This window comes from Symphalangus syndactylus, chromosome 17 (assembly GCF_028878055.3).
Source record: "Symphalangus syndactylus isolate Jambi chromosome 17, NHGRI_mSymSyn1-v2.1_pri, whole genome shotgun sequence".
NCBI lineage: Eukaryota > Metazoa > Chordata > Mammalia > Primates > Hylobatidae > Symphalangus > Symphalangus syndactylus.
Genome location: NC_072439.2, coordinates 96,176,012 through 96,200,746, shown reverse-complemented (window position 1 = coordinate 96,200,746; position 24,735 = coordinate 96,176,012). Strand labels below are relative to the sequence as shown.

At 36.6% G+C, this 24,735-nt stretch overlaps 1 protein-coding gene across 5 annotated transcripts in view; it reads left to right on the top strand.

Moving 5' to 3' along the window:
* The window catches only part of ATP13A3 (ATPase 13A3), an 85,440-nt gene that overhangs the window by 18,977 nt on the left and 41,728 nt on the right, over positions 1-24,735 (top strand). For 3 of the 5 annotated variants that reach the window (XM_063621998.1, XM_063621997.1, XM_063621996.1), the window contains 13 exons: positions 6,479-6,576; positions 7,874-8,047; positions 8,736-8,918; positions 9,161-9,231; positions 11,552-11,632; positions 12,764-12,833; positions 14,316-14,450; positions 14,930-15,002; positions 18,489-18,620; positions 20,731-20,910; positions 21,352-21,509; positions 22,237-22,425; positions 24,556-24,617. In XM_063621998.1, the coding sequence (XP_063478068.1) occupies positions 6,526-6,576; positions 7,874-8,047; positions 8,736-8,918; positions 9,161-9,231; positions 11,552-11,632; positions 12,764-12,833; positions 14,316-14,450; positions 14,930-15,002; positions 18,489-18,620; positions 20,731-20,910; positions 21,352-21,509; positions 22,237-22,425; positions 24,556-24,617 (1,559 nt within the window). In that variant the 5' untranslated portion in view covers positions 6,479-6,525. Of the gene's footprint in view, positions 1-5,587; positions 5,607-6,478; positions 6,577-7,873; positions 8,048-8,735; positions 8,919-9,160; positions 9,232-11,551; positions 11,633-12,763; positions 12,834-14,315; positions 14,451-14,929; positions 15,003-18,488; positions 18,621-20,730; positions 20,911-21,351; positions 21,510-22,236; positions 22,426-24,555; positions 24,618-24,735 lie in introns of those variants that run through there. The other 2 variants (XM_063621999.1, XM_063622000.1) reach the window with 2 other exon arrangements.

Genomic DNA, 24,735 nt, shown 5'->3' with positions numbered 1-24,735 from the left:
ATCCTTAAAAAAATTCAACACTCTCCACACTCACTATTATAATATTGTTACAGCTCATGAGAAACTCAGGTTTGAAGCAAAGATGTCTGTGAGGTTTGGAGATTTCTGTGTCTGAAAACAACTGATGTTGTTTTAAGGAAAGAAATCTGACTAACTTTTAGCATGGTATAGGATAAATAGTATACTTTGTTTGTACCAATTACATAATGTGAAAAAACAAGTAAACTTTCAAAAATTAGCATATTTAATTTAGTGAGATTTTTTTCCCAGTAGCTTCACTTTGTCCCATACTGGTTTTTTTTTTTTTTTTTTTTTTTTTTTACTCACACAGCAAATCAAGTTTATTATAAATTCAAGGAAGGGTTTGGTTAAGCACAATAGCCTATAAGCTCCTTGCTATTTAGATAACATCAAGACTCAGGCATGCACTGTGGAATTGGAACTTCGGTGAGCTAACTAGCTAGGATTTATTCAAATAATAGGAGCTCTACCAGTGACAGATGGCAGAAGGGCACATCTTCCGAAAACTTATTAAAAATTGGTGAATTACAAAATTCTAAATTTTATTATCTTAATCATTTTGAAAGCAGTTCAGACAGAACCAAAACAGAAATATTTGGCATAAAATTCTAAATTTTTGTGCTTAGTTTTTTTTTATTATTAAAAGCCAGCTTTTGAAAGCCGTGCAAATATCAGGAATTGGGAAGAATGATGATATAGTGCTATTGGTAAGAAAAATTTCTTCAACTTGTTTTTTCTGATATAGAATTTGACTTGATTAAAAAACATGTGTTCCAGCAGTCCACAAAAGTTATATTTCTGTAAGTAATGGGTTTATCAATTTGGTATTAATGCTTCAAATGTCTGATTAGATATATAGTAGAATTGTATTTCATATGTATTTTTATCTTGATAAGCGGTGTATTTTAAATAGTTTATGGGTTTTTTATCCTCTCGGAGTCATTGAAATAGTCAGGGCTTTTACTTATGTACATTTAAAATTTAAATATATTTTTAGCATACATATGTTCTAAATGTAAGAGCTGTTGGAGTTGTCACATTGGAGTTGACTAAAAGTTTATGTGAAAAGTGAATTCTTGAGTAATTTCCTTTGAGGTATATAATGTATTCAAAGTGAATAATTAATTGGAGGTTTTTAGAGCAACTTTTTATTTGAATTGTTTATTTTTAGCACTTTGGTAAAATTTGCTAAGACTTAATTTGCTTTAAACACCAACTACATTTTAGAGAAATTACACTCATAGAAAGAGTAATGGCGTAATATGGTTAAAAAACTGTATTTTGAAAAGAATGAAAATAGATTGCTATAGGCAGTGAACTACTTAAATAAGCTCATTTAAAAATAATTAATTGCAATAGTTCTTTCTGTGGTCTAACTGTAGAAGATGAAGTGAAAAATATAATTATGCTGAACTAAGGTGAATGAACTCCTTCTATAGATACTTGGAGAAAAAGTTTTAAATAGTTAAAAGTACATGGGCTTAATGAAAACATTGGATTTTAATGGCAGTTCCTTTCTAAAGTTATAAAACATGCTTATTCATCTATTTATACATACATTCTATATTGAAAAATTTGGATTTACAGGAATGGGAAGTCTCTAGGTTTGTGGGAAATAGATAAAAGACAAGGGTGAAGAAGGGTAAGATTCAAAAACCAACAGAAGTTTGGTGAATTGAGTTTATGGATAATACCTCGCACATAGTAGATTGAGTCAGTGGACTTTGGACCCCTAGAGACAGAGTCCTTAATATTCGTGGCCCTCTGTGCCAGAAATAAATGTCTTCTGAAAATTTTCTTCTATCTGAAAGCTTCGGATGGGTGGGTATTAATTTTAAAATTTTTTATTTTTATTTTTTTAGCGATGGAGTCTCACTATTCTGCCCAGGCTGGACTCAAACTCTTGGGCTCAAGTGGTTCTCTCATTTCAGCCTCCTGAGTAGCTGAGACTATAGGCATGCATCACTGCACCCAGCTGTTCAATTTATTTTTTGAAAAACTTTTCTATTATCAACAATTTCTACACATTAAAAAGTAGAAAGACTAGTATAATGGACTCTCATGTACCCATTCACTCAGCTTTTAACTTTGCTTTAGCAGTTATCAAACTCATGGTCATCTCCTGGTCAATAAAGATGGGTTTTTTAATTTAAAAATTTTTAATTTTGAAGTAACTTTAAACCTACAAAAAAGTTGGTGTATCAGTGTCAAGTTGCTTATTAAGTTCCTTGATTAGCCTTCTGATACTTGCAGAATCTGTTGTGGCATATCTGCTTATTACTGATATTGGTAATTTGCATCTCTCCCGCCCCATTTTCTTTCATTTTGATGAGTCGAGGTAGCAGTTAACAATTTTATGGATTTCAAAGAACCAGCCTTTTTGGTTTCAGTGACGTTTCCTCTTTCTGTTTTTTTTTATTTCATTGATTTTTTTCTCTGAATTTTATTTCCATATAGCAGTTACTCTGGGAGTAATTTGCTATTTCTCTACTTTTCTTAAGGTGGAAGCTGAGGTCATGACCTTTCTTCTCTCAGATACTGGAATTTAGTGCTGTAAATTTTTTTTAAAGTACTGTTTTAGTGGCATCTTACACATTTCAATGTATCATTTTTATTCAGTTCAGAATACTTTGTATTTTCCACTTTGACGACTTTGACCCATTGGTGTTTTAGAAGTTTATATATATATATATATATTTTTTTTTTTTTTTTTTTTTTTTGAGATGGAGCCTCACTGTGTTGCCTAGGCTGGAGTGCAGTGGCGCGATCTTGGCTCACTGCAGCTTCCGCCTGTGGGATTCAAGCAATTCTGCCTCACCCTCCTGAGTAGCTAGGACTACAGGCGTGCGCCACCACGCCTGGCTAATTTTTTTTTTTTTTTTTTTTTTTTAATTTTTATTTTTAGTAGAGATGGGGTTTCACCATGTTGGCAGGCTGGTCTTGAACTTTTGGCCTCAGGTGATCTGCCCGCCCCAGCCTCCCAAAGAGCTGGGATTACGGATGTGAGCCTGCGCCTAGACCTTTTTACTTGAAAACAGTTGTTATTATTTCAGGTCTTATGTTTAAGCTTTGTTAGGCAGTACCAGAGCAGTTTTTGTTTGAGGCAAATTTTATCCCAGTAACTAAAGCAAAAACCTGAATACCCTTCCTGATTCCTTGTGGCTAATGAGGTTTTCCACTGTGGTTGGTAAAAATGGGTGCGATCCCCAGCCTTTTGTGAGCCGTGGTGGTTTAATCCCCTTAATCATTTTGGATGGTTCTTTCCCTGGCCTGCGGTAGTTTCTTCACACACAGGTGCTGAGTGGTGTGCAGCTGAAGGCTGGAGGGAGTCCATCGTGCAGGTCTGTCGTGTTCATAGTGGGTCAGACTCTCTTCTGGTGATCTGACCAGTAAATCTCATTGCTTCGGTGCTTTCCCAGACTTCCAGTTTCATCTCCCAAACTCAGGAAAACTGCTGGGCTCCCTCTGAGCTCCCTGTCCTCCCTTTTTTTGTGACCTGTAAAGTATTTTCTGTCAGTAAACTGGGACAGTTGTAGGACTTATCTTGTTTGTTTTTTTAATCTCTCAATTATCAGTTTTCTTCATTGCCTGATGTCCAATTCCTTGAAAACCATTATATATTTTGTTGTTGCTTTAGGGCAGGAGGGCAAATATGATCCCTTTTGTCTCAACTTGGTTGGAAGCAGAAGTCTCCATATGAGAATGTGAAGTAATCCTTCCCTGAGGAAGCATATTTTAGGTGGTGGTGATGGGAACTGGAGATCCGAATTGGTTATCAAAAATGACCCCATGGGGTGTGGTGGCTCATTCCTGCAGTCTCAGCATTTTGGGAGGCTGAGGTGGGAGGATTGCCTGAGCCCGGGAGTTCTAAACCAGCTTGGGCAACATAGTGAGACCCTGTCTCTATTTAAAGAAAACTAACAAACACAAACCAAAACTGACCCCGGTGACTACTATGTGATGCCTACGAGATTCATTTTTGAGCCCTTAAGGAAGAGTCACAGGCTAAAGGTTAAGAACCTCAGACTAGTATTCTTTAGCAGGGACAGTGTCAGAGCAAAAGGTCTTTGGTTCATCCTTTGATAGTAGGCCTGTACGGTGTTATTACTTTACACATTCAGGTGATGATAGCCGATCTTCTCTACAGGGAAAGAGGTTGGGCTTATTCTCACCATAGTCTATAGTAGCAGGCACAGCCCTTGAGAATTACTGCCACCCAAAAGTGTTTTGATTTTATGGAGCATGATTATGGTGGAATAACTCTGGTAATATGCTCTAGGACCATTACACTGCCCCAGGTGGAGAAGATCTTGTTACCATGCCCAGAAGGTTTTGTATGGTCATACGGCTTGTTTAGAGGAAGTCGGACCCGATAGTGTGTAAGGTTTCTCCTTTTCCACAATGGCACTGAGTTCAGTATCTTACTGGTTATTTATTTTTGTACCAATGTTTATTCACATATTTGATAAGAATGTCATAGTTAGGAGTGAAATTATTAAAACGACATAAGTAACTGTACAGACAGACGCCTCTCTTTTTTGAGATGGAGTCTTTCTCTGTCACCCAGGCTGGAGTGCAGTGACGTGATCTCAGCTTACTACAACCTCTGCCTCCTGGGTTCAAGCAATTCTCTCGCCTCAGCCTCCTGAGTAGCTGGGATTACAGGCACCCGCCGTCATGCCCAGCTAATTTTTGTGTTTTTGTAAAGATGGGGTTTTTCACCATGTTGGCCAGGCTGGTCTTGAACTCCTGACCTCAGGGGATCTGCCTGCCTTGGCCTCCCAGAGTGCTGGGATTACAGGCGTGAGCCACCACGCTTGGCACATAGACCCCTCTTATTGGTTGCTTTATGATAGAATATCAAGAAGTTTCAACAATCTTATGTATGGGGTTACTTTAAAATTTTGCATTTGGTTTTTACTTGGCTGTTAATTTATATCATCTGAAAATAAATAGGTATTGTTACTTAGTGCACATTTTTTAAATCAGGTCATTTATTCAGTAAGCATTTTTGAGTGCCTACCGTGTGTCAAGCCCGCTGTGCACTGGGTAGATGAGTAGAGGTATGGGATTTGAAATGAAGGCAGTAATATTCCCACTGTGAGATCAGTCTCATCTAAAGCAGTGGTTATCAAACTCGGAGGGCTGAAACCCATTTACCTTCTTGAAAATTTTTGTGGATGCTAAAGAGCTTTTATTTATGTGGACTATAGCTATTGATACCATATATGAATTAAAACTGATATTTTAAATACTTATTTGTTAAAAAAATAAAATTATACTTTAACATTTTTGGAAGATATTTTCTAAAAAAACAAAAAGTTAGAAAACTGGTATCGTTTTACATCTTGCAAATTTCTTTAATGTGTAGCTGAAATGTTTAATATTTGAAATACAAAAAAAAAAAAAGGAAGAATATGTTAGTGGGCTCAATGAATTTTTTCCCTGGACAAGCTTTGTAGGTAGTCAGACAATCAGAAGGTTGCCCAGTGGACTTGGAATCGAATGCTGGAGTCAGCTGAGTGCCCTCCAGTAGGAGTAAACCTGCCATAGCGATTGACTCCTGGCCAGGGATTGCCATTTAGGTAACTGGTGCTTAGTAAATATTTATTGGATGATTAATAATCTCTGAGCAGTTTTTGGGTTGGTTTCACTGCTAGTGCCATAGCTCTTTACTATGCTACAGTGAATAAATTTGAGTTGTGTGAAGTACTTTTAGCTCAAGATGGTTAAACTAGACTACTTCTGAATCTGTGGAATGAAAAAGGAAGACTGTTAGTAGTTCCTCTCGATATAAATTGTCCTGTATCACAGTAGTTGCTAGTCTAAATGAATTAATGAAATATGCCATGTTTTGCGGTAGTTAAGTAATACAGGTTCAAGCACTGGTATCCCATTGAAAATGTCATTAGAACCAGCTAGCACTTTAGAAACTACTGAAGTGTCATCTAAAGTTTGATACATCCCATGAGCAAGTGATGAATACATCACTGCTTTGGAAGAATTCAAATTTAAACAAAATCTTATTAAATATTAAAAGAACACTTCGATGGTATAAAACAGTGGTCCCCAACCTTTTTGGCACCAGGGACTGGTTTCATGGTAGACAATTACGGGTGGGGAGGGATGGTTTCGGGGTGAGACTGTTCTGTCTCAGATCATCAGGCATTAGATTCTCATAAGGAGCACGCACCCTAGATCCCTTGCACGCACAGTTCACAGTAGGGTTTGTGCTCCTATGAGAATCTAATGCCTCTGTTGATCTGATGGGAGGTAGAGCTGGGGCAGTGATGCTTGCTTCCTGTTACTCACCTCCTACTGTGTGGCCCTGTTCCTAACAGGTCCGTGACCCAGGGGTTGGGGACCCCTTGTATAATAGACAGTTGATAGAATGAAGTTGTATCGTCTACTAAGATATAAAATAATTCACTAACGTTTGTTCCCTTTCTTCCCCCAGTGATCTTCCATTGTTTTGAAGCACAAGACCTTTAAACCACTGTAGGTATGGACAAGGAAGAAAGGAAGATCATCAATCAGGGTCAAGAAGATGAAATGGTAACCAGCTGTTCTAATTTACTTGTGAAGTATGAAGACTGTCTCTGCAATTTATTATTTTAGGGACTAGAAGGCAATTAACAACATTAGCAGCAGCGGCTAACTCAATGGGCTTCTTTCTTCATCCTGTGCTTTTGAATTGGGATTGTGTAATATGTCTATTAGTTGCTTTTAGTATAATTCTTTTTTTACTTGTGGTCTGTTAAAACTTAGAAGAAGTATGTTTTTGCATTTGGTGATTTAAGAGGTAATATTGGCTAATATAATCCTAAATAAAATATTTAAATAGAATCCCAAATAAAGATTTCTAATTTTCACTTACAAAAATTTTCTAAAATCAGCTTAATAAAAAAAGCCAACTTCTCTACTTTTTGTTGGGGGGAGCCAGAAAGATGTCAGGTAAAGTATAAGATGCCCTGTTAAATGTAAAAGTCACATAATCAAGGGAGAAATTTTTAGTATAAATATGTCCAAATGTTGCATGGGACAGACAAAAACATTATTATTTATTTGAAATTTAAATTTAGGTGGGCCTCCTGCATTTTCGTTTATTAAATCTGGCAACGCTTGTTGGGGGGCTAACCTGAAACTATGAGACAGTTTGTCAGTGGATCAAATTGATTAGTCATGATGGTATTGGGACAATTAGTAAATCATTTGGGAAACAGTAAATTAAAATCTATTCATCCAAATGTACTGTGATACTCTCGATTATATCATGCAACAGAAATAACATGTTAGTGGAAAACTAGTGAAATCCTAAAACTGAGTTTAGTTAATAGTAATACAGCAGTGTTACTCTATTGATTCTTAACAGATGTACCAGGAAATGTTAACATTAGGGGGAACTGCACAAAGGATGTACAGGAACTTCATAATATTTTTGCAACTTTTCTATAAATCTAAAATTTTTTTCAAAATAAAATGTTTATTTAAAAAAAGCCCACCTCATAACAAGATAAATTCAAGAAGAATTAAAAAGATATGTAAAAATGAAATTGCAAACATTCTAGGGAAGTGTACTAAATATGAATTTACTATATCAGTGGGAAAGAATGTATTAGGCATAAATTAAATATAAAATCAAAGTGTAAATACCAACAAATTTACTTAAAATATAACTGACAGTAAACTGGTCAGAAACAAAATTTAAAGGTAAATTATGGATTGGAAAATATTTACAGTTCATGTGACAAGACAATAATACCTATCTGGAAAACAAAGAACTTTGGAATGTGTTTAGCTGCCATATCATTTTATCATTTGATAATTAATCGTGATTGCTGTGTCCATGCAGGAGATTTATGGTTACAATTTGAGTCGCTGGAAGCTTGCCATAGTTTCTTTAGGAGTGATTTGCTCTGGTGGGTTTCTCCTCCTCCTCCTGTATTGGATGCCTGAGTGGCGGGTGAAAGCGACCTGTGTCAGAGCTGCAGTTAAAGACTGTGAAGTAGTGCTGCTGAGGACTACTGTAAGTTTATGTGTTTACTTGTAGCTGATTATTTAAGGAGTAAAACAATGTCTTTGTGTATACTTTATTCAAAATAATAGATGAAGGGAACATCGCCGCCTGGATAAAATGAGGAATGCTAATTCTAGTATTTCTAGAGGGTTTGTGTTTGAATTGACTATTATTAAAGTGATTAGAGTTTAAAGGAATCTTAAAGATGATCAGATTCACCCCATTCCTTTCATATCTCTTATTGCCCTGAGAGATTAGATACTTGTCTGTTAAGGTACTGGTCTATTAGGACTGTAGTCCAGATCTCAGTCACTAGGCCAGCTGCCTGTCTGCTGTGTAATGCTGATGCATCTCAGCCTTTTTTCTTTTTTAAAAATCCTAATTGGAAGCATTTTATAAGAGGTTTTAATATCTAGTCTAAATATATAGGCTAATTAAGGAATTACTCATGATATTTTGTGAAGTACTGATGTGCTTATCAGTAAAATATGTCATAAAAACCATGAGCAATGGAAAGCACTTTATGTTTGAATTTAAGCATCCTCGTGAAATGGTTTTTAATATTTAGTGAGTAGGAGTGATGTTTCCTCAATTAGAGATGGGGAAATAATGTCTTGTAAAGAATGGAAAATAAATGGAAATATAGGTAGTTTTATATAAAATTGACTCCTTACCCTTATCCCTTTCTCTCTTTAAGGATGAATTCAAAATGTGGTTTTGTGCAAAAATTCGCGTTCTTTCTTTGGAAACTTACCCAGTTTCAAGTCCAAAATCTATGTCTAATAAGCTTTCAAATGGCCATGCAGTTTGTTTAATTGAGAATCCCACTGAAGAAAATAGGCACGGGATCAGTAAATATTCACAGACTGAATCACAACAGGTATTGTGATCTTAATGTCAAAGTTTCTTTAAAAATCGGAATTGTTACATTTTATGCTATCATGTATATTCTATAATTTTGTGTTTGCAGTTAATGCTTGAGATTAATTTACATGCATATAATACGTATTAGTATATATAATGCTATATATAATCCTATATATAGCTGTTAATAGAAGTAACAGATTACATATCACAAGTGATGATATGCTTTTTGGTGTAACGTTAATTTGTGTTCCACAGATTCGTTATTTCACCCACCATAGTGTAAAATATTTCTGGAATGATACCATTCACAATTTTGATTTCTTAAAGTAAGTATCTTTCTTTTGTTTGGATCATATTTTGAATATCCTGAAAACGTTCTAGGTAGAAAAGAGTCCATTCTAGTATTCATAAAATTGCTGAGGTTTTATTTCATAATTTCTATTCACATATTAATTAACAACTCCCTGTTGCTGTTTGAAGGCTCATTAGCCATTTTAAAATAAGTCCCACCACAGCTTGCACCATGGCAGAGTTTACATGAAACTTAAAATCAGTGTGATGCCAAAGGCTACTGAGTCTGAGTTCTTACCTGTTTCACCTCAAAGTGATTTTGAGTATACCTCATAGCCTGTATCTTAACTTAGAGTATCTGAATCATTACCTGTTAGTTTACTGACACTTAAAGCCTGTGGTACTTGAGGAGTAGAGTAATAGACAAATAGAGATTTAATTTTACTATGTAGATAAAGAATGGGGCAAGCTGTAGTAATTCCTTTATTTTTAATCGAGGATTTAAGTTATATAAGTACAAATTAAGATTCTATTTTTATTGCTCTTGAAATGATTCTTATAAATACTCATTAATATCGTGCTTTAGCGTGCCAAAGGAATTCTTAATTTTAGCGGTAAAAAGAAAATCATGTTATGAACATTTAAAATATTCATACCTGTAGGTTTCTGTTGGAAGTAAAAAATAAAATATTCATGCCTGGATTTTTTACTCAGATACACTAAAGAATTGGAGCATTCTGGAATGGGCAAGGGCAGTTTTACATGCCTAGTTCTAAAAACCATTCCTGATTAAGAACTATTGCCTTAAAGAAAATCGGGCCGGGTGTGGTGTCTCATGCCTGTAATTCTAGCACTTTAAGAGGCCGAGGCGGGCGGATCACCTGAGGTGAGGAGTTCAAGACCAGCCTGGCCAACATGGTGAAACCCCGTCCCTACTAAAAATACAAAAAAAATTAGCTGGACCTGGTGACCGATGGCTATAATCCCAAATACTCGGGAGGCTGAGGCAGGAGAATCGCTCAAACCCAGGGGGCTGGAGGTTGCAGTGAACCGATATCACGCCACTCTGCTCCAGCCTGGGCAAAAGAGCGAAACTGCGTCTCAAAAAAACAAAGAAAATTGCCAATGGGCTGTCATTTTGTTTAAAAAAAAAAAAAAAATTTTGTTTTGTTTTTTTTTTTTTTGACTTGGCACTGGCTCCTGCTGCCTTCTGGAGAAGTCATCAAATTCAGTGGGAAGAAATGTCAAACATATTTACTGTGTCTTTTGCCAGCCATAGAAACTTAAAAATTTAAACTTACTCCACTGATTGAAGTGAATTATGAAGCTTAGCTTTCCTATGTGGAAAATGTGGAAAAGGATTGGAATTAAGTATATGTAAGACTCTCTTTGCTTTAGAGTTTTATAGCTGGTATCTCAGTTAAAATAAGCATAATTAAGGCGGGGGGTGGTGGCTCATGCCTGTAATCCCAGCACTTTGGGAGGCCAAGGCGGGTGGGTCACCTGAGGTCAAGAGATTGAGACCATACTGGCCAACACAGTGAAACCCCTTCTCTACTAAAAATACAAAAATTAGCTGGGCATGGTGGTGTGTGCCTGTACTCCTAACTACTCAGGAGGCTGAGGCAGGAGAATCGCTTGAACCCAGGAGGTGGAGGTTGCAGTGAGCCGAGATTGCACCATTGCACTCCAGCCTGGCAACAGAGCAAGACTCCATCTCAAAAAAAAATAATAATAATAAAAAGGCATAATTAAGATATTTTGGGAAAAAGTAGATATGTTAGTTGAATCCCACTTGGAATTATTACAGATTTTAGGCATTGTCTGTGACTCATAAATTCTGCACTTCAAACCAGCTACGCATTAGGGAAGGGTTTGGATTGATGCTTTTATGGAGATGGAAGAAAATGAATAGAAATTCTTAATTGGACCCTAAAATTGAAAAGGAGAAACTATGTAGCTAAAAAGTAAAATGTTTTCATCTTTGGTTTAGAATTCTCAAGTTATACTTTATCTTAAAATTTTAAAGTTTAATTTTAGTTATTACAGCTTTGGCACAGTCTTAAGGATAATGATATTATTATATAAACTTGAGTATTTAGAGCCATCTCATCTATCCTGCAATAAATACATTGAATAGCTTCGAAGTTGGGTTTGAGACTTAGATTTGTCATTGTTTATCTTAAGAATTTGAGATTTAAAAATTCTCATTTGTTATCTCAATTTTTGTTAAGGGTTTCTAAGCATTTGTAAGGAAGTCACACCTTTATAAAATCAGGCATATAGAAAAATGAGGCGTTAAGAAATTTGGATATTTTAAACTTTGTTTAAAGTAAAAACTTTGGATTTATTTAGGGGACTGGATGAAGGTGTTTCTTGTACGTCAATTTATGAAAAGCATAGTGCAGGACTGACAAAGGGGATGCATGCCTACAGGTAATTTTTATCCAACTAAAGTTAGATCTTCTCAAAATTCCTAAAATCAGTAGTATACATAGTCAACCCTTTACTATATAGTTGTACATATTAACAGATACTTAAATATTACAGACATAGTAGTTGAGAATTTACTGATATTTTATTTGAGTAAGACTGTCTCAGTATAAGAATGATAAAAATGTGAAAGCTAGTATTTTGAATTTGGTATACCTGAAGTTATACCATATTTTATCAGTTCCCGGGTACACATTTTTCCACCTTTTAACATCTCTGAGATTGGGATGTGTCATATAGTTGGTAAAGTGTCATTCTTGATAGCATTTTTATCTTTCTTGATCATATAATAATGGTATGCCTTATAATTGATAGCACCTTAGATTTTCTGAAATACAAGCATGAGTTCAAATTCACCGTAATGAAAAATTGTAAATTGGGAGACATAATCTTCTTCATAGTGTTATTCCTTGTTAAATCATAAAAATAACACCAGTGTATTGCATATGTTAAAGATAAATGCCACTTTGAAATTCAGTAAGAAATTTTCTTACAGTTCTGTAGCATGTTCTTTCAAAGGGGTAACCCGAACATAAAATTCACTCATTTAGACTTACACTTCATAAAAGTCAAGAATTACTCTATCATATAGAAAATACTATTGTAACATAAGGAATTAAGTGGAAACATTTAAACTTTAAAAGCATTTTCTTTTCAAGTCAAATGTACAATGTTTTGAACAAAACACTGTTAGTGCAATATTAAAAAAAAGATCCCTCAAATTTAATTGGTTTCTTGCAAAAAATAATTGTAATTCAAAATTGTTAAGATCTAGTGTGTTCAAGGATGCAAAAGAGAACCTTTTGCTCACGTGGTATTATAGACTAGTGGGAAAGATATGTGTCACACATAAAGATGTGAGACAAAATGAAGTTAAATGCTACCAGTATAGGTATCTACTATTGACTTCTTTGTTTTAAATTCTGTAGGTAGAGAGTTTGAATTATAGAAGACAGGTGTTTGGAGACATGAATAAGAACAGTCTGTGGTTTAAGCCTTACCTAATATAATGCCTTTCGTAAATTATACTATTATTATATAATGTAATACTATTAATGTATTTTCCTGTTATAGAAAACTGCTTTATGGAGTAAATGAAATTGCTGTAAAAGTGCCTTCTGTTTTTAAGCTTCTAATTAAAGAGGTAAGACTATTGATTTTGTATAACTTAACAGTCATGATCGATGGATGTGGAATGAGTCGTGATTAAAATATTCTTGGTTTTCTTTTTCCTAACCTCTTTTTGCATATTTTTACTTGGAAGGTAAAGACGGAAGACATTTACTCTGGTAGAGAAAGAATCTGGGGCATGTATTCTTAAAATTTTGTCTAGTTTTGCTTTTATTACCTGTTGAATGTCTAGCAGAGTTAGGCTCACCAATCTTCATTCTGGTTTTTGGCTAAAGCTCAAGAATTAGTTGTATTAGGTGAACACTTTTAGTAGTAGAAGGAAGATTGTTTTTCATCAGTTCCTGAGAGTGGCCATGTAATGTTGCTTATGAGCATAGCATAGTGTAGTGATTAGGAATTGGAAAGCCTGATTTGTAATGTGGTTCCACCAGTAACTAGCTCTGATCTTTAGTACATTCTCTCTGTTGCTCCTTTACCTATGAACTTGGAATAAGTTTTTTCTAATTATCTCATTTGGTTTTAAGGTAAAATGAGACTATATCTATATGAAAGTGCTTTGAAAAGTACAGAAGCATCAATTTTAAGACAGTGGGGGGGGGGGTGTTTAATGAAATTGATAAATACCATGACATTTGGGTAGATGAAGTTCATTGCCAAGGTCTCTTTATCTCTTTTTCATTCAGGATTTAATACTTAGTTATTATCTTAGAGAAAGCAAAGTAACATAACCCATTAACTCATATTTGTCTTTCCTTTGGCCTCCAGTGAACTTTTGATACATAAGTAAATTTGTGTTTTGAGTTTATAATAAGCAAATATTTGTTCAGTTTCATTAAAAGTTTTGTATTCTATTAGCCCAGAGCACAGTAATTGGAAATAAATGTACTTTATTGCCAAAGCAGATTGCAGAACGGCTAAAATCATACTAGCCTTTTCTAGCTAAGTCTATATTTGGATGGTATGAATCTAAATGGATGCCAGTAATTTAAATTAACCTTATTTAGCCAAATTCTAGTAGTTAATGATAATAAGAGTATGATAGCATATTGCTCTACTTTTTTTTTTGAGACGGAGTCTTGCTCTGTCCCCCAGGCTGCAGTGGCGCTATCTCGGCTCACTGAAAGCTCTGCCTTCCAGGTTCACGCCATTCTCCTGCCTCAGCCTCCTGAGTGGCTGGGACTACAGGCCCCGCCACCATGCCCAGCAAATTTTTTTGTATTTTTTAGTAGAGACAGGGTTTCACTGTGTTAGCCAGGATGGTTCAATCTCCTGACCTCGTGATCCGCCCGCCTTGGCCTCCCAAAGTGCTGGGATTACAGGCGTGGGCCACTGCGCCCAGTCTGCCCTACTTTTTAGGGAAGTACATTTTGCTGTAGAATACTATGGAGCTTATCTTGTACATATTTGTATCTTTTTGGTTGTCAAATGAAAAGGTGGACAATCTGTATGGTCATTAATATCTCACTCAGTTTGACTTTAAAATCTTGTTTTTTAGGTTCTCAACCCATTTTACATTTTCCAGCTGTTCAGTGTTATACTGTGGAGCACTGATGAATACTATTACTATGCTCTAGCTATTGTGGTTATGTCCATAGTATCAATCGTAAGCTCACTATATTCCATTAGAAAGGTAAGTTCAAATTTATTATGGGTTTCACAACTGTATTTGTATTTTGTAGTAACATCTAAAGTGTGTAGAATAGTACTCAGCATAGAGTGAATTCTCAGTGCAGTCATTATTTTAGTTGCATGAATATATGCTCCTTCTCCCCTCCCTTTTTTGTTTGTTTTGCGGGGTGGGAGGTTGGGGATGGCAGGTGCTTTTTAGAGTCAAGGCTCTACCACTTGACCGTCTAGAGGCCATAGGGATCTGTAGTTGCTGATCACAGACTGGAATGCTGGAAGGTACTGTTTTCGGGGCTATCCTGTTAAAGTGCTTCTTGTTTTGTCTTGAACTAAAACAATGAATAATCTGAATCTCTGACTCGACATTTTGTAAAGATGGAGCGATATGCATTTATTGAATTAACTTATTTTTTAGCACTCTGGCTTTTTTCTTGAGGAGTGGGTTCATATTGGCTAGTTTTTAACTTCTTTTTCCTCTTTCAGCAATATGTTATGTTGCATGACATGGTGGCAACTCATAGTACTGTAAGAGTTTCAGTTTGTAGAGTAAATGAAGGTAAGTAATTGAAGTGAATGTTGGAAGAATAAATCAAAAAAGATACCTGTTAGGCATCATGTGTGAAGTAAGCCCAAAGTATAATACTTATACATTCTTTGATTGATTGATTGACTGATGATTGAGTCAATGTCTCTGCCACTTAGGCTGGAGTGCAAAGGCACAATCTCAGCTTACTGCAGCCTTGACCTCCCAGACTCAAGTAATCCTCCCACTTTAGTCTCCCGAGTAGCTGGGACTACAGGTGCATGCCACCATGCCCAGCTAGTTTTTGTTTTTTGTTTTTTTTTGGAGACAGGGTTTTTCCATGTTGCTCAGGCTGGTCTCAGACTTCTGGGCCAAAGTGATCTGCCCACCTGGACCTCCCAAAGTGTTGGGATTACAGGTTTGAGCCACTGCACTCTGCATCCGGCCTTTTTTTTTTTTTTTTTTTTTTTTTTTTTTTTTTTTTTAAAGTCGATGTGGTCTCACTGTTGCCCAGGCCTGAGCGCAGTGGCTCAACTTACCCTCCTGTCTCAGCCTCCCAAGTAGGTGGGACTACAGGCTTGTGCCACCATTGCTGGCTAATTTTTTTTTTTTTTTTTTTTTTGAAGAGGCGAGGTCTCACTGTGTTGCCCATGCTGGTCTTGAATTCCTGGGCTCAAGAGATCCTCCTGCCTCAGTCTCCCACAGTCTTTGGATTACAGGCTTGAGCCACTCTGCCTCGCACATACATTCATTTTTTTTAAAAACTAAAAGTATACATTTCAGTTCCTGAGTTTGTATCAAATTCATTTATTTATATAAAATTGTATTTTTCTTCTATGTAACAGGCACTATGCTAGGCTCTGGGGATTCAGTGTAGAGATAACAGTGGTAACAGTAACAATACCGTGTGACAAATGCTATGATAAGAAGTCAGCCAACTTATATATTAGGGGGAGCTCATTTACTGTAGGTATCAGGGATGACTTCTTTGATTAAGTGCTTTTAAGTGGCGACTATTTGAATTAGCCAAATAAGAGGTAGGTAAGAAGTTGATAAGGGGAGGCTGACTGAGAAGACGGTTCTAAATACCCAAAGGCCTAGAAATGAGAGATTGTATGGACATTATAAGAACTGAAAGAAGAAATTTAGTATGACAAGTACAGCAACTATAAATGGATAGCTCTCTGAGGCATGTTAGGGATTTGGGCTCAGTCCAAAAGACAGTGGAAAGCCATTGAAGGGTATTATTATTAATTTATTTTATTTTATTTTATTTTATTTTATTTTATTTTATTTTATTTTATTTTTTCGATAGAGTCTCCCTCCCAGGCTGGTGTGCAGTGGCAATCTCGGCTCACTGCAACCTCCGCCTCCCAGGTTCAAGGAATTCTCCTGCCTCAGCCTCCTGAGTAGCTGGGATTACAGGCGTGTGCCACCACACCCAGCCAGTTTTTGTATTTTTAGTAGAAACAGGGTGTTACCATGTTGGCCAGGCTGGTCTCGAACTCCTGGTCTGAAGTGATCCACCCGCCTCGGCCTTCCAAAGTGCTGGGATTACAGGCATGCGCACCATCACACTCAGCTAATTTTTGTGTTTTTAGTAGAAACGGTGTCAACCTTGTTGGCCAGGCTGGTCTGGTACTCCTGGCCTCAAGTGATCTGCCCGCCTTGGCCTCCCAGTGTGCTGGGATTACAGGCATGAGCCAGCATGCATAGCCACCATTGAAGGGTTTTAAGCAGAGGATTGATAAAATACTTGCCCTTTGGAAAAAAATCATTCTGGTGTCCACATTCAGACTGGTTTAGAGGAGAGTAATACTGAAGGCATGCCCCCCCCAAATCAAGGTAGCGATTGTGGAGATGAAAAGAAATGAGTTTGAAAGATACTTAAATGTGACCGTTTAACAGGATTTAACTCGTTGGATATGAGGCCGTGGAGCAGTGTCTGGCTAGGTGGATGGATGTGGGTGCTATTTAGTTAAATAGGAAATCTGGAAGAGAAGCAGGCTTGCAAGAAGGGTAATGTTTTGGACATGTAACTTGTCTGGCAAGATGTTGAAGAGGTAAAGGAGGCAGCACAGCATCATGGGCCTTGGAGGCAGGAGCCGCTATGATTTACTCAGAACACCAAATCAGTCTCCATTTTCTTGACTCAGACTACACCCAAGAGATTGCTTCCTTCCCTGTGCTTCCTGGCCACTTGCTACTGTAGCTGGGAAGATCTGCCTCCCTTAGCTGAAGTCTAAGATGTGTAGCTTATTGATGCCTCTCCTCTTCTTGTTCTGCTGTTGCTGAAGATAATGGGGATGCCAGAGCAGACATACCATTCAACTTGAATCTTCCTTACCCACTTTGTATAGTCTTACATATCATTGATACCTTGTTTTCTGGTACACCTAAAAGGAGTAGAACTTCAAGTGGTATTTAAAAGCTTTAAGAAAAGTCAAATTTTTAATTTTTTCTTCCCATCTGAGGAATGGATTTTCTTTTTAAAGAAATCCAAATTTTTAAAAGAAGGGATCTTATTTTTAAAATGAAGATCGATAATATCTACTATGTACTAAATGTCATTCTTTAAAAGTTGTTCCCTCATAATTTAGTAAATTACTTCCTTTTTTAAAAAAAGGAAAGAGTGTTTGTCTTACAGGCTAACATCACAAACAATAGATTTCTTCTCATCCATCTCCATTTATAAACTAGTGTGGCTGTCTTCTGAGCACAGTATTAAACCTGGGCAGGGAGAGGGAGGGAGGGTGTTAGAGAATGAGAGGAAAAGAGAGAGAATACCTACATATAAGGGGACCCTAAAGAAAAGCCTTTCACCCTTCGGAAGATCTTTTCATTTTCATTTTTCTTTTATTCAAACACCAACTTTTACCAGAGGGAAGATCTTTTTTAAAAGGTGTTTCACTAAAATTTGTAAGCAAATAATGAACTAGATAAAATATTACAGTGTTTAATTTATTTAATGAATTTACTCTTATTTAAAATAATATCTAAAAAGAATAATTTAGGAATATTGAGGAGGCAATGAGACTTAAAGATTATAAATAGTGGCAGTGAGAAAAGGAATATTATAGATATGCTGTTGAAAAGAAAATATGCTAATTTTTCTAGTGCTTCCTTCTGTTTCCAAGGGATTATAGAAATCTGAGTTTGTTTGACCTGTTTCACAGGAATCTCCTTTGTGGACTCATTGTGTGTCTTCCTTAGGCTAATAGGCAACATTTATCATGGACAGTTATCATGAGTGTTGAAGCACACTTACTTGCTTCGTCAGAGGGTACTTGGCATCACCTGTGCACAGCTGGTGTACTAGCAGGAAACTAACTAGCTGACACACCATGCTTTGTTAGCCTAATAATCTTATTTGTTAAAACTTGCCATTTGTTGGATTTTTCTGTTTTACCCCATTATAAACTTCTTATTGAGATCAGATGACTTCTGAATAGTATTTGCTGTATTTTTCCAAGGTAAAGAATATCTTTTTCATATTTTTCTTTCTTTCTTTAAATTCAGAAATAGAAGAAATCTTTTCTACTGACCTTGTGCCAGGAGATGTCATGGTCATTCCATTAAATGGGACAATAATGCCTTGTGATGCTGTACTCATTAATGGTACCTGCATTGTAAATGAAAGCATGTTAACAGGTAAACTAATTGAGTAAATATCAACATGAGTTGTTCATGATATATCATGACTAAGTTACTGATAAAGCCTTTTCAAAATTAGCTATGTCGGCCGGGCGCGGTGGCTCACGCTTGTAATCCCAGCACTTTGGGAGGCCGAGGCGGGCGGATCACGAGGTCAGGAGATCGAGACCACAGTGAAACCCCGTCTCCACTAAAAAAAAAAAAATACAAAAAATTAGCCGGGCGTGGTGGCGGGCGCCTGTAGTCCCAGCTACTCGGAGAGGCTGAGGCAGGAGAATGGCGTGAACCCGGGAGGCGGAGCTTGCAGTGAGCCGAGATTGCGCCACTGCACTCCAGCCTGGGCGACAGAGCAAGACTCCGTCTCAAAAAAAAAAAAAAAAAAAAAAAAATTAGCTATGTCATTTATACCTTTACTCATGAATATGTTGGATATTGGAGATTTAAAATTCTGAGTAGACCAAATTCTGCATTATACTCAGCTGTAATACTAGATACTGTGCTATAGTGTTGGTCACATCTCTTGGCCTGACTCTGGCTACTCTTTGGACCTTAGGAAATGGTTTATGGTTAGGGAAGTGGAAAGGCGGCCTTTTCCCACAGAGAATGTGGCATACAGTATTTGGTTCCGCATTTGATGTGTAAAAAGTGGGAATAAAGAAAGATTTTATATTTTTCTTGAACTGGGGAGATACAGGCTTTAAAATGACTTCCCTTTGGAAATTCACAATCTTGAGGTAGAGCTTGATTTTTTTATTTTTGTTTATTTTTTTTTGAGACAGAGCCTTGTTCTATCACCCAGGATGGAGAGCAGTGGTGCGATCTTGGCTCACTGCAGCCTCTGCTCCCAGGTTCAAGTAGTTCTTTTTTTTTTGAGATGGAGTCTCGCTCTGTCACCCAGGCTGGAGTGCAGTGGCGCAATCTCAGCTCACTGCAAGCTCCGCATCCCAGGTTCACGCCGTTCTCCTGTCTCAGCCTCTCCGAGTAGCTGGGACTACAGGCGCCCGCCACCACGCCCGGCTAATTTTTTTGTATTTTTAGTAGAGACGGAGTTTCACCGTGGTCTCGATCTCCTGACCTTGTGATCCGCCCCCCTCGACCTCCCAAAGTGCTGGGATTACAAGCGTGAGCCACCACGCCTGGCCAGGTTCAAGTAGTCCTTATCCCTCAGCCTCCCGAGTAGCTGGGACTAGAGGTGTGTGCTACCATGCATGGCTAATTTTTGCATTTTTAGTAGAGACAGCATCACCACTTTGGCCAGGCTGGTCGCGAACTCCTGTCCTCAAGTGATCCATCCACCTTGGCCTCCCAAAGTGTTGGGATTACAGGCGTGAGCCACTGTGCCTGTCCAATATCTTATTTTAATTGTGTGAATTTTTTTTTAATTGTCCTAGTCGATCTGGCTAGAAAATGATTTATATGTAATACATTTTGAAACTGTTAAGAGTCGTATCTTAAAACACACAAATACATATCTGACACACATGCCTTCTTTGAAGCAAGAAATGTGAATGCTACAGAGAATTAATTTTAAAAAGAATTTGGCTGTTTGTGGTTGTTTGAGAGAACCACCACATTACTCATTTTCACATCTCTTTTTTGCCCAGCTGTCTTTTCTGTTCTCTCTCTCTCTCTCTCTCTCTGTGTGTGTGTGTGTGTGTGTGTGTGTGTGTGTAGGGGTGGATCAGGGTAGGCCCTGATCTCTTTTGTACAGTGCTTTCCACTGTTACCATTAGTTCTTAAAGATAAGAAAACAGGTGCAGGGACTATAGCAACTACGTAATCTTTTTTGAAATTACTTGAAACTGAACAACGCAACTGTTTCTAAATATAATCAAATATTACCTTTGAGCCACAAATCACTTTCTGGAATTATTGTGGGAGATAATATTTGATACTTCTTTGTGAGGAAATTGGCAGACAAAAAATTAAGCCATGTTATCCACATATACAACTCTTAGTGATTATTCTAAACAGTATGGTAGCATTTAAAATATTTAACAATTTAATATTTTTTGGTGTTTGATACTGATTCCTGTGCCTTCATTTAATAATTTGTAAACTGTTTTTTTGTTCTTTTTGTTGTTGTTGTTGTTGTTGTTTTTTAAAGGAGAAAGTGTTCCAGTGACAAAGACTAATTTGCCAAATCCTTCAGTGGATGTGAAAGGAATAGGAGATGAGTTATATAATCCAGAAACACATAAACGACATACTTTGTTTTGTGGCACAACTGTCATTCAGACTCGTTTCTACACTGGAGAACTCGTCAAAGCCATAGTTGTTAGAACAGGTAGGAAACATCTTAATTAATCTCTTTTTGCATGTTTCAGCATATTTGATACCTACTAAATGTTTAAAAAGAGATTCTGGGCTGAGTGCAGTGGCTCATGCTTGTAATCCCAGCACTTTGGGAAGCCGAGGTGGGCGGATCATGAGGTCAGGAGATCGAGACCATCCTGGCTAACATGATGAAAACCCATCTCTACCAAAATTACAAAAAAATTAGCCAGGCCTGGTGGTGGGTGCCTGTAGTCCCAGCTACTCAGGAGGCTGAGGCAGGAGAATGGCGTGAACCCGGGAGGCGGAGCTTGCAGTGAGCCGAGATCACCACTGTACTCCAGCCTGGGTGACAGAGCGAGCTCTGTCTCAAAAAAAAGAGAGAGATTCTGTTTTGGGAGATAATTCTCATTTTCTTATAAAAATATAAATAATTCTTTTCTTTTTTTGAAAGGATTTAGTACTTCCAAAGGACAGCTTGTTCGTTCCATATTGTATCCCAAACCAACTGATTTTAAACTCTACAGAGATGCCTACTTGTTTCTACTATGTCTTGTGGCAGTTGCTGGCATTGGGTTTATCTACACTATTATTAATAGCATTTTAAATGAGGTATGTATGTGGGACTCTTAATAGGGTTTGAACCTCAATTATTTATCACATGCAGCTATTGAGGATTTGAAATGTGGCTAGTGAGAATGAGGAACTAAAATTTTAAACTAATTTAATTTTAATTTAATGCTAACAAAGTCATGAGACTAGTAGCTATGATATTAGAAAGCCCAGCTATAGAACATTTCCATTATAAAGGACACTTCTTTAAGGTGGCTCTGGTTTAGATGGTCTTTTACTTGGTCTTGTGACTTTAAAAAAAAAAAAAACAGGAAAAAAAAACCCCACATACTCACCAAAAGCTGTATTTTCTCTTTTTTACCTCTGAGACGTAATATACAGTGTTAAAATGATTTTTGATTATTTAATTGAAGGCGCCGCTTGTCAGAAGTGGAGACTGGCACAGTAAGGTGTGTGCATGCTGAGTCAATATCTGATAAAGCTTGTTGACCGGCTTTGAAGTGTGTCATGTGTGAAGTATGTAGCGCTTTAAAAATGAGATGTTTCTTTTGAAAGTAGCTGTCATTCTATAATCCATTGAGCTTTTTTATTTTGCAGAAATATCTGAAGAAAATTATATATGGTTAATAGATATGTATATACACACACATACATAAAATTGAAATACACAATTGAAAATGGCTTACAGATTTTCACTAAAGAAATACCTACATTAAATCAGTAAATAATACTGGGGGTTTGACATTTATTTTTGTGTTAATTGTAGGTACAAGTTGGGGTCATAATTATCGAGTCTCTTGATATTATCACAATTACTGTGCCCCCTGCACTTCCTGCTGCAATGACTGCTGGTATTGTGTACGCTCAGAGAAGACTGAAAAAAATTGGTATTTTCTGTATCAGTCCTCAAAGAATAAATATTTGTGGACAGCTGAATCTTGTTTGCTTTGACAAGGTTGGTTCAGTTTCATAGTTACTTTCAAAGGTTACTTTGTAGCATTTAAATATTTAGATCAATGTTTTTTATTTTCTTTGCCAACAAATTTGGACACATTCTGTCATGTTCCATTAATTTTCCTTTTCCTCCACTTATTCGGTATATGCATCATTTTTCTATACCATAAGTTGTCACTTAACATTGCTGATAGGTTCTTGGAAACTGCAACCTTAAATTAAATGAAACCAGTTTTACCATAGGCTAATTGATACAAATGAGATTTAAGTTCCTATGCCATATTTTGGTCACAAAAAATCACCAAACTTCTAAATAAGGATCTAAAACACTTCTGATATTAAACATTGAAATTATGAGCTATACATTCATTTAAGAAAGAAAGAAAAACAAGTAAGGTAATTATTTACCCAGTTGTTTTGTTTCAGGCTCATGGGTAGTGGGAGCCTATCTCAGCAACTGGTGGAACAAGGCAGGAACCAGCCCTAGACAGGATGCCATCGTATCACAGAGTGTACTCACACTCACTCAGACTGGGACCATTCAAATGTGCTGGTTCACTTAACTTGTGTACCTTTGAATGTGGGAGGAAACTGAAGTACCTGGAGTGAAACCCATGCAGACAGGGAGAGAACATGCAAACTCCACGTAGATAGTGGTCGCGGCTGGGCCTCAGCTCTCCCCACCACTGGCCCCCATCATGTTATAAAAAAAGATGGACAAAACAATTGTATTTGAGGACATACTGTATTTCTTACTTTCTCAATTTTTAATACTTTGGATATTGCTTATTTGCTCAAAGCTGCAGTTAACTTGATTATATCCAGAATTAGGCCTAGTAGTATTAATAGTCGTAGTAGTAGTAAAGATTATGTGATCTTAAATTTTTTTAGACAGTAATTCTTATTTAACACAATAGGCTCCATGCATATATATTTATTATGGTTTTATTGCTTGTGTGTATGTTTAGTGTTTGCTGTATGATTTTATTGAATATGTTTCAGAATTATGAAGGTCACTGATTTTATGTGAAAATGACAAATTGTGTACCTGTGTGAAGTATATCTTGCCTCTTAGAAAGGTTTCTCTTTTCCTGAGCTGAAATTTTCTTTAAAGTTTTCTGAGAATTAAACTTTGACCAAAAAACCTTCTATCAAACTTTTCTGGGTAACTGATGTGATACGAATTTGATTTTTGTGCATTTCATTGTTACAGAAAAAAATGGGAAACCTGTTAGAAAAAAATATGTCACATACTGCCACGATTATTTCATATATATCTGTTAAAAAAATTTCACTTATGCTTGTCTTTTTTGGAAACTTTCCTAAAACTTTTAAGACAAAAGTGGAGAAAAGGTGCATGTATAATAAACACTCATTTACTCATGACCCAGCTTTATCAACACATTGTCAGTCTTATCTATCTGCTCATTGTGAAGGGGACAGCATCAGACATTATTTCACTCATAACTACCTTAGTATGTGTCTAGAGGATAAGATATTTAAAATAGCACTATCACATTTAACAGAAGTAGCAATTCTTTAGTTTTTCTAATATCCATTTGAGATTTCCTCAAATCTCAAATTTTTACTAATTGATTATTCAGTCAGAATCCAAATAGGGATTACATTGCCTACAATTCACATGTAACAATTGCCTTTACTTACCCCTTATCTCCAATTATTTTGTCGAAGAAACCAGGTCATTTACCTTGTGGATTTGGCCAGTTGTTTCCTCCTGATGTACTTTAACCTGTTCCTCTTGGCCCTCCCTATACAGTAATCCTTCCTTCCTTTATAGGCATCCTTTATCGATTGATAAGATAGGTTAATTGCTGCATCCTTCCATTGATTTTTTTTTTGATAGTATAAGCACATAAATATATACCCCTCTCTCCCCTTACATAGAAGATTTGTGATCATTGTTTGCACCCCCTTTCCCACTTTAACCATATGTCCTGGAAGCCATTCTCTATCAGGGATCTTGCCTGTTTCTTTTTTTAACTCTGTAGAACTCCATTATGTTATATGTAGCATAGTTTCTAATGCTGTGTGGTTGTTTTTTATTTTTATTTTTGGGTTTTTTTTTAGGCATTATCCATACTTTGTGCATGTGTGCTTTTTTGTTTTTTAGACTGGAACTCTAACTGAAGATGGTTTAGATCTTTGGGGGATTCAACGAGTGGAAAATGCACGGTAAATATTAGTTAGACTTGATAGTTTATTAGTTTATTTTAAATATTTTAACATGTGCAACATTCAAACATAAAGGAAGTAATATAACAGACAACTGTGTACCTACACCAGGATTAAA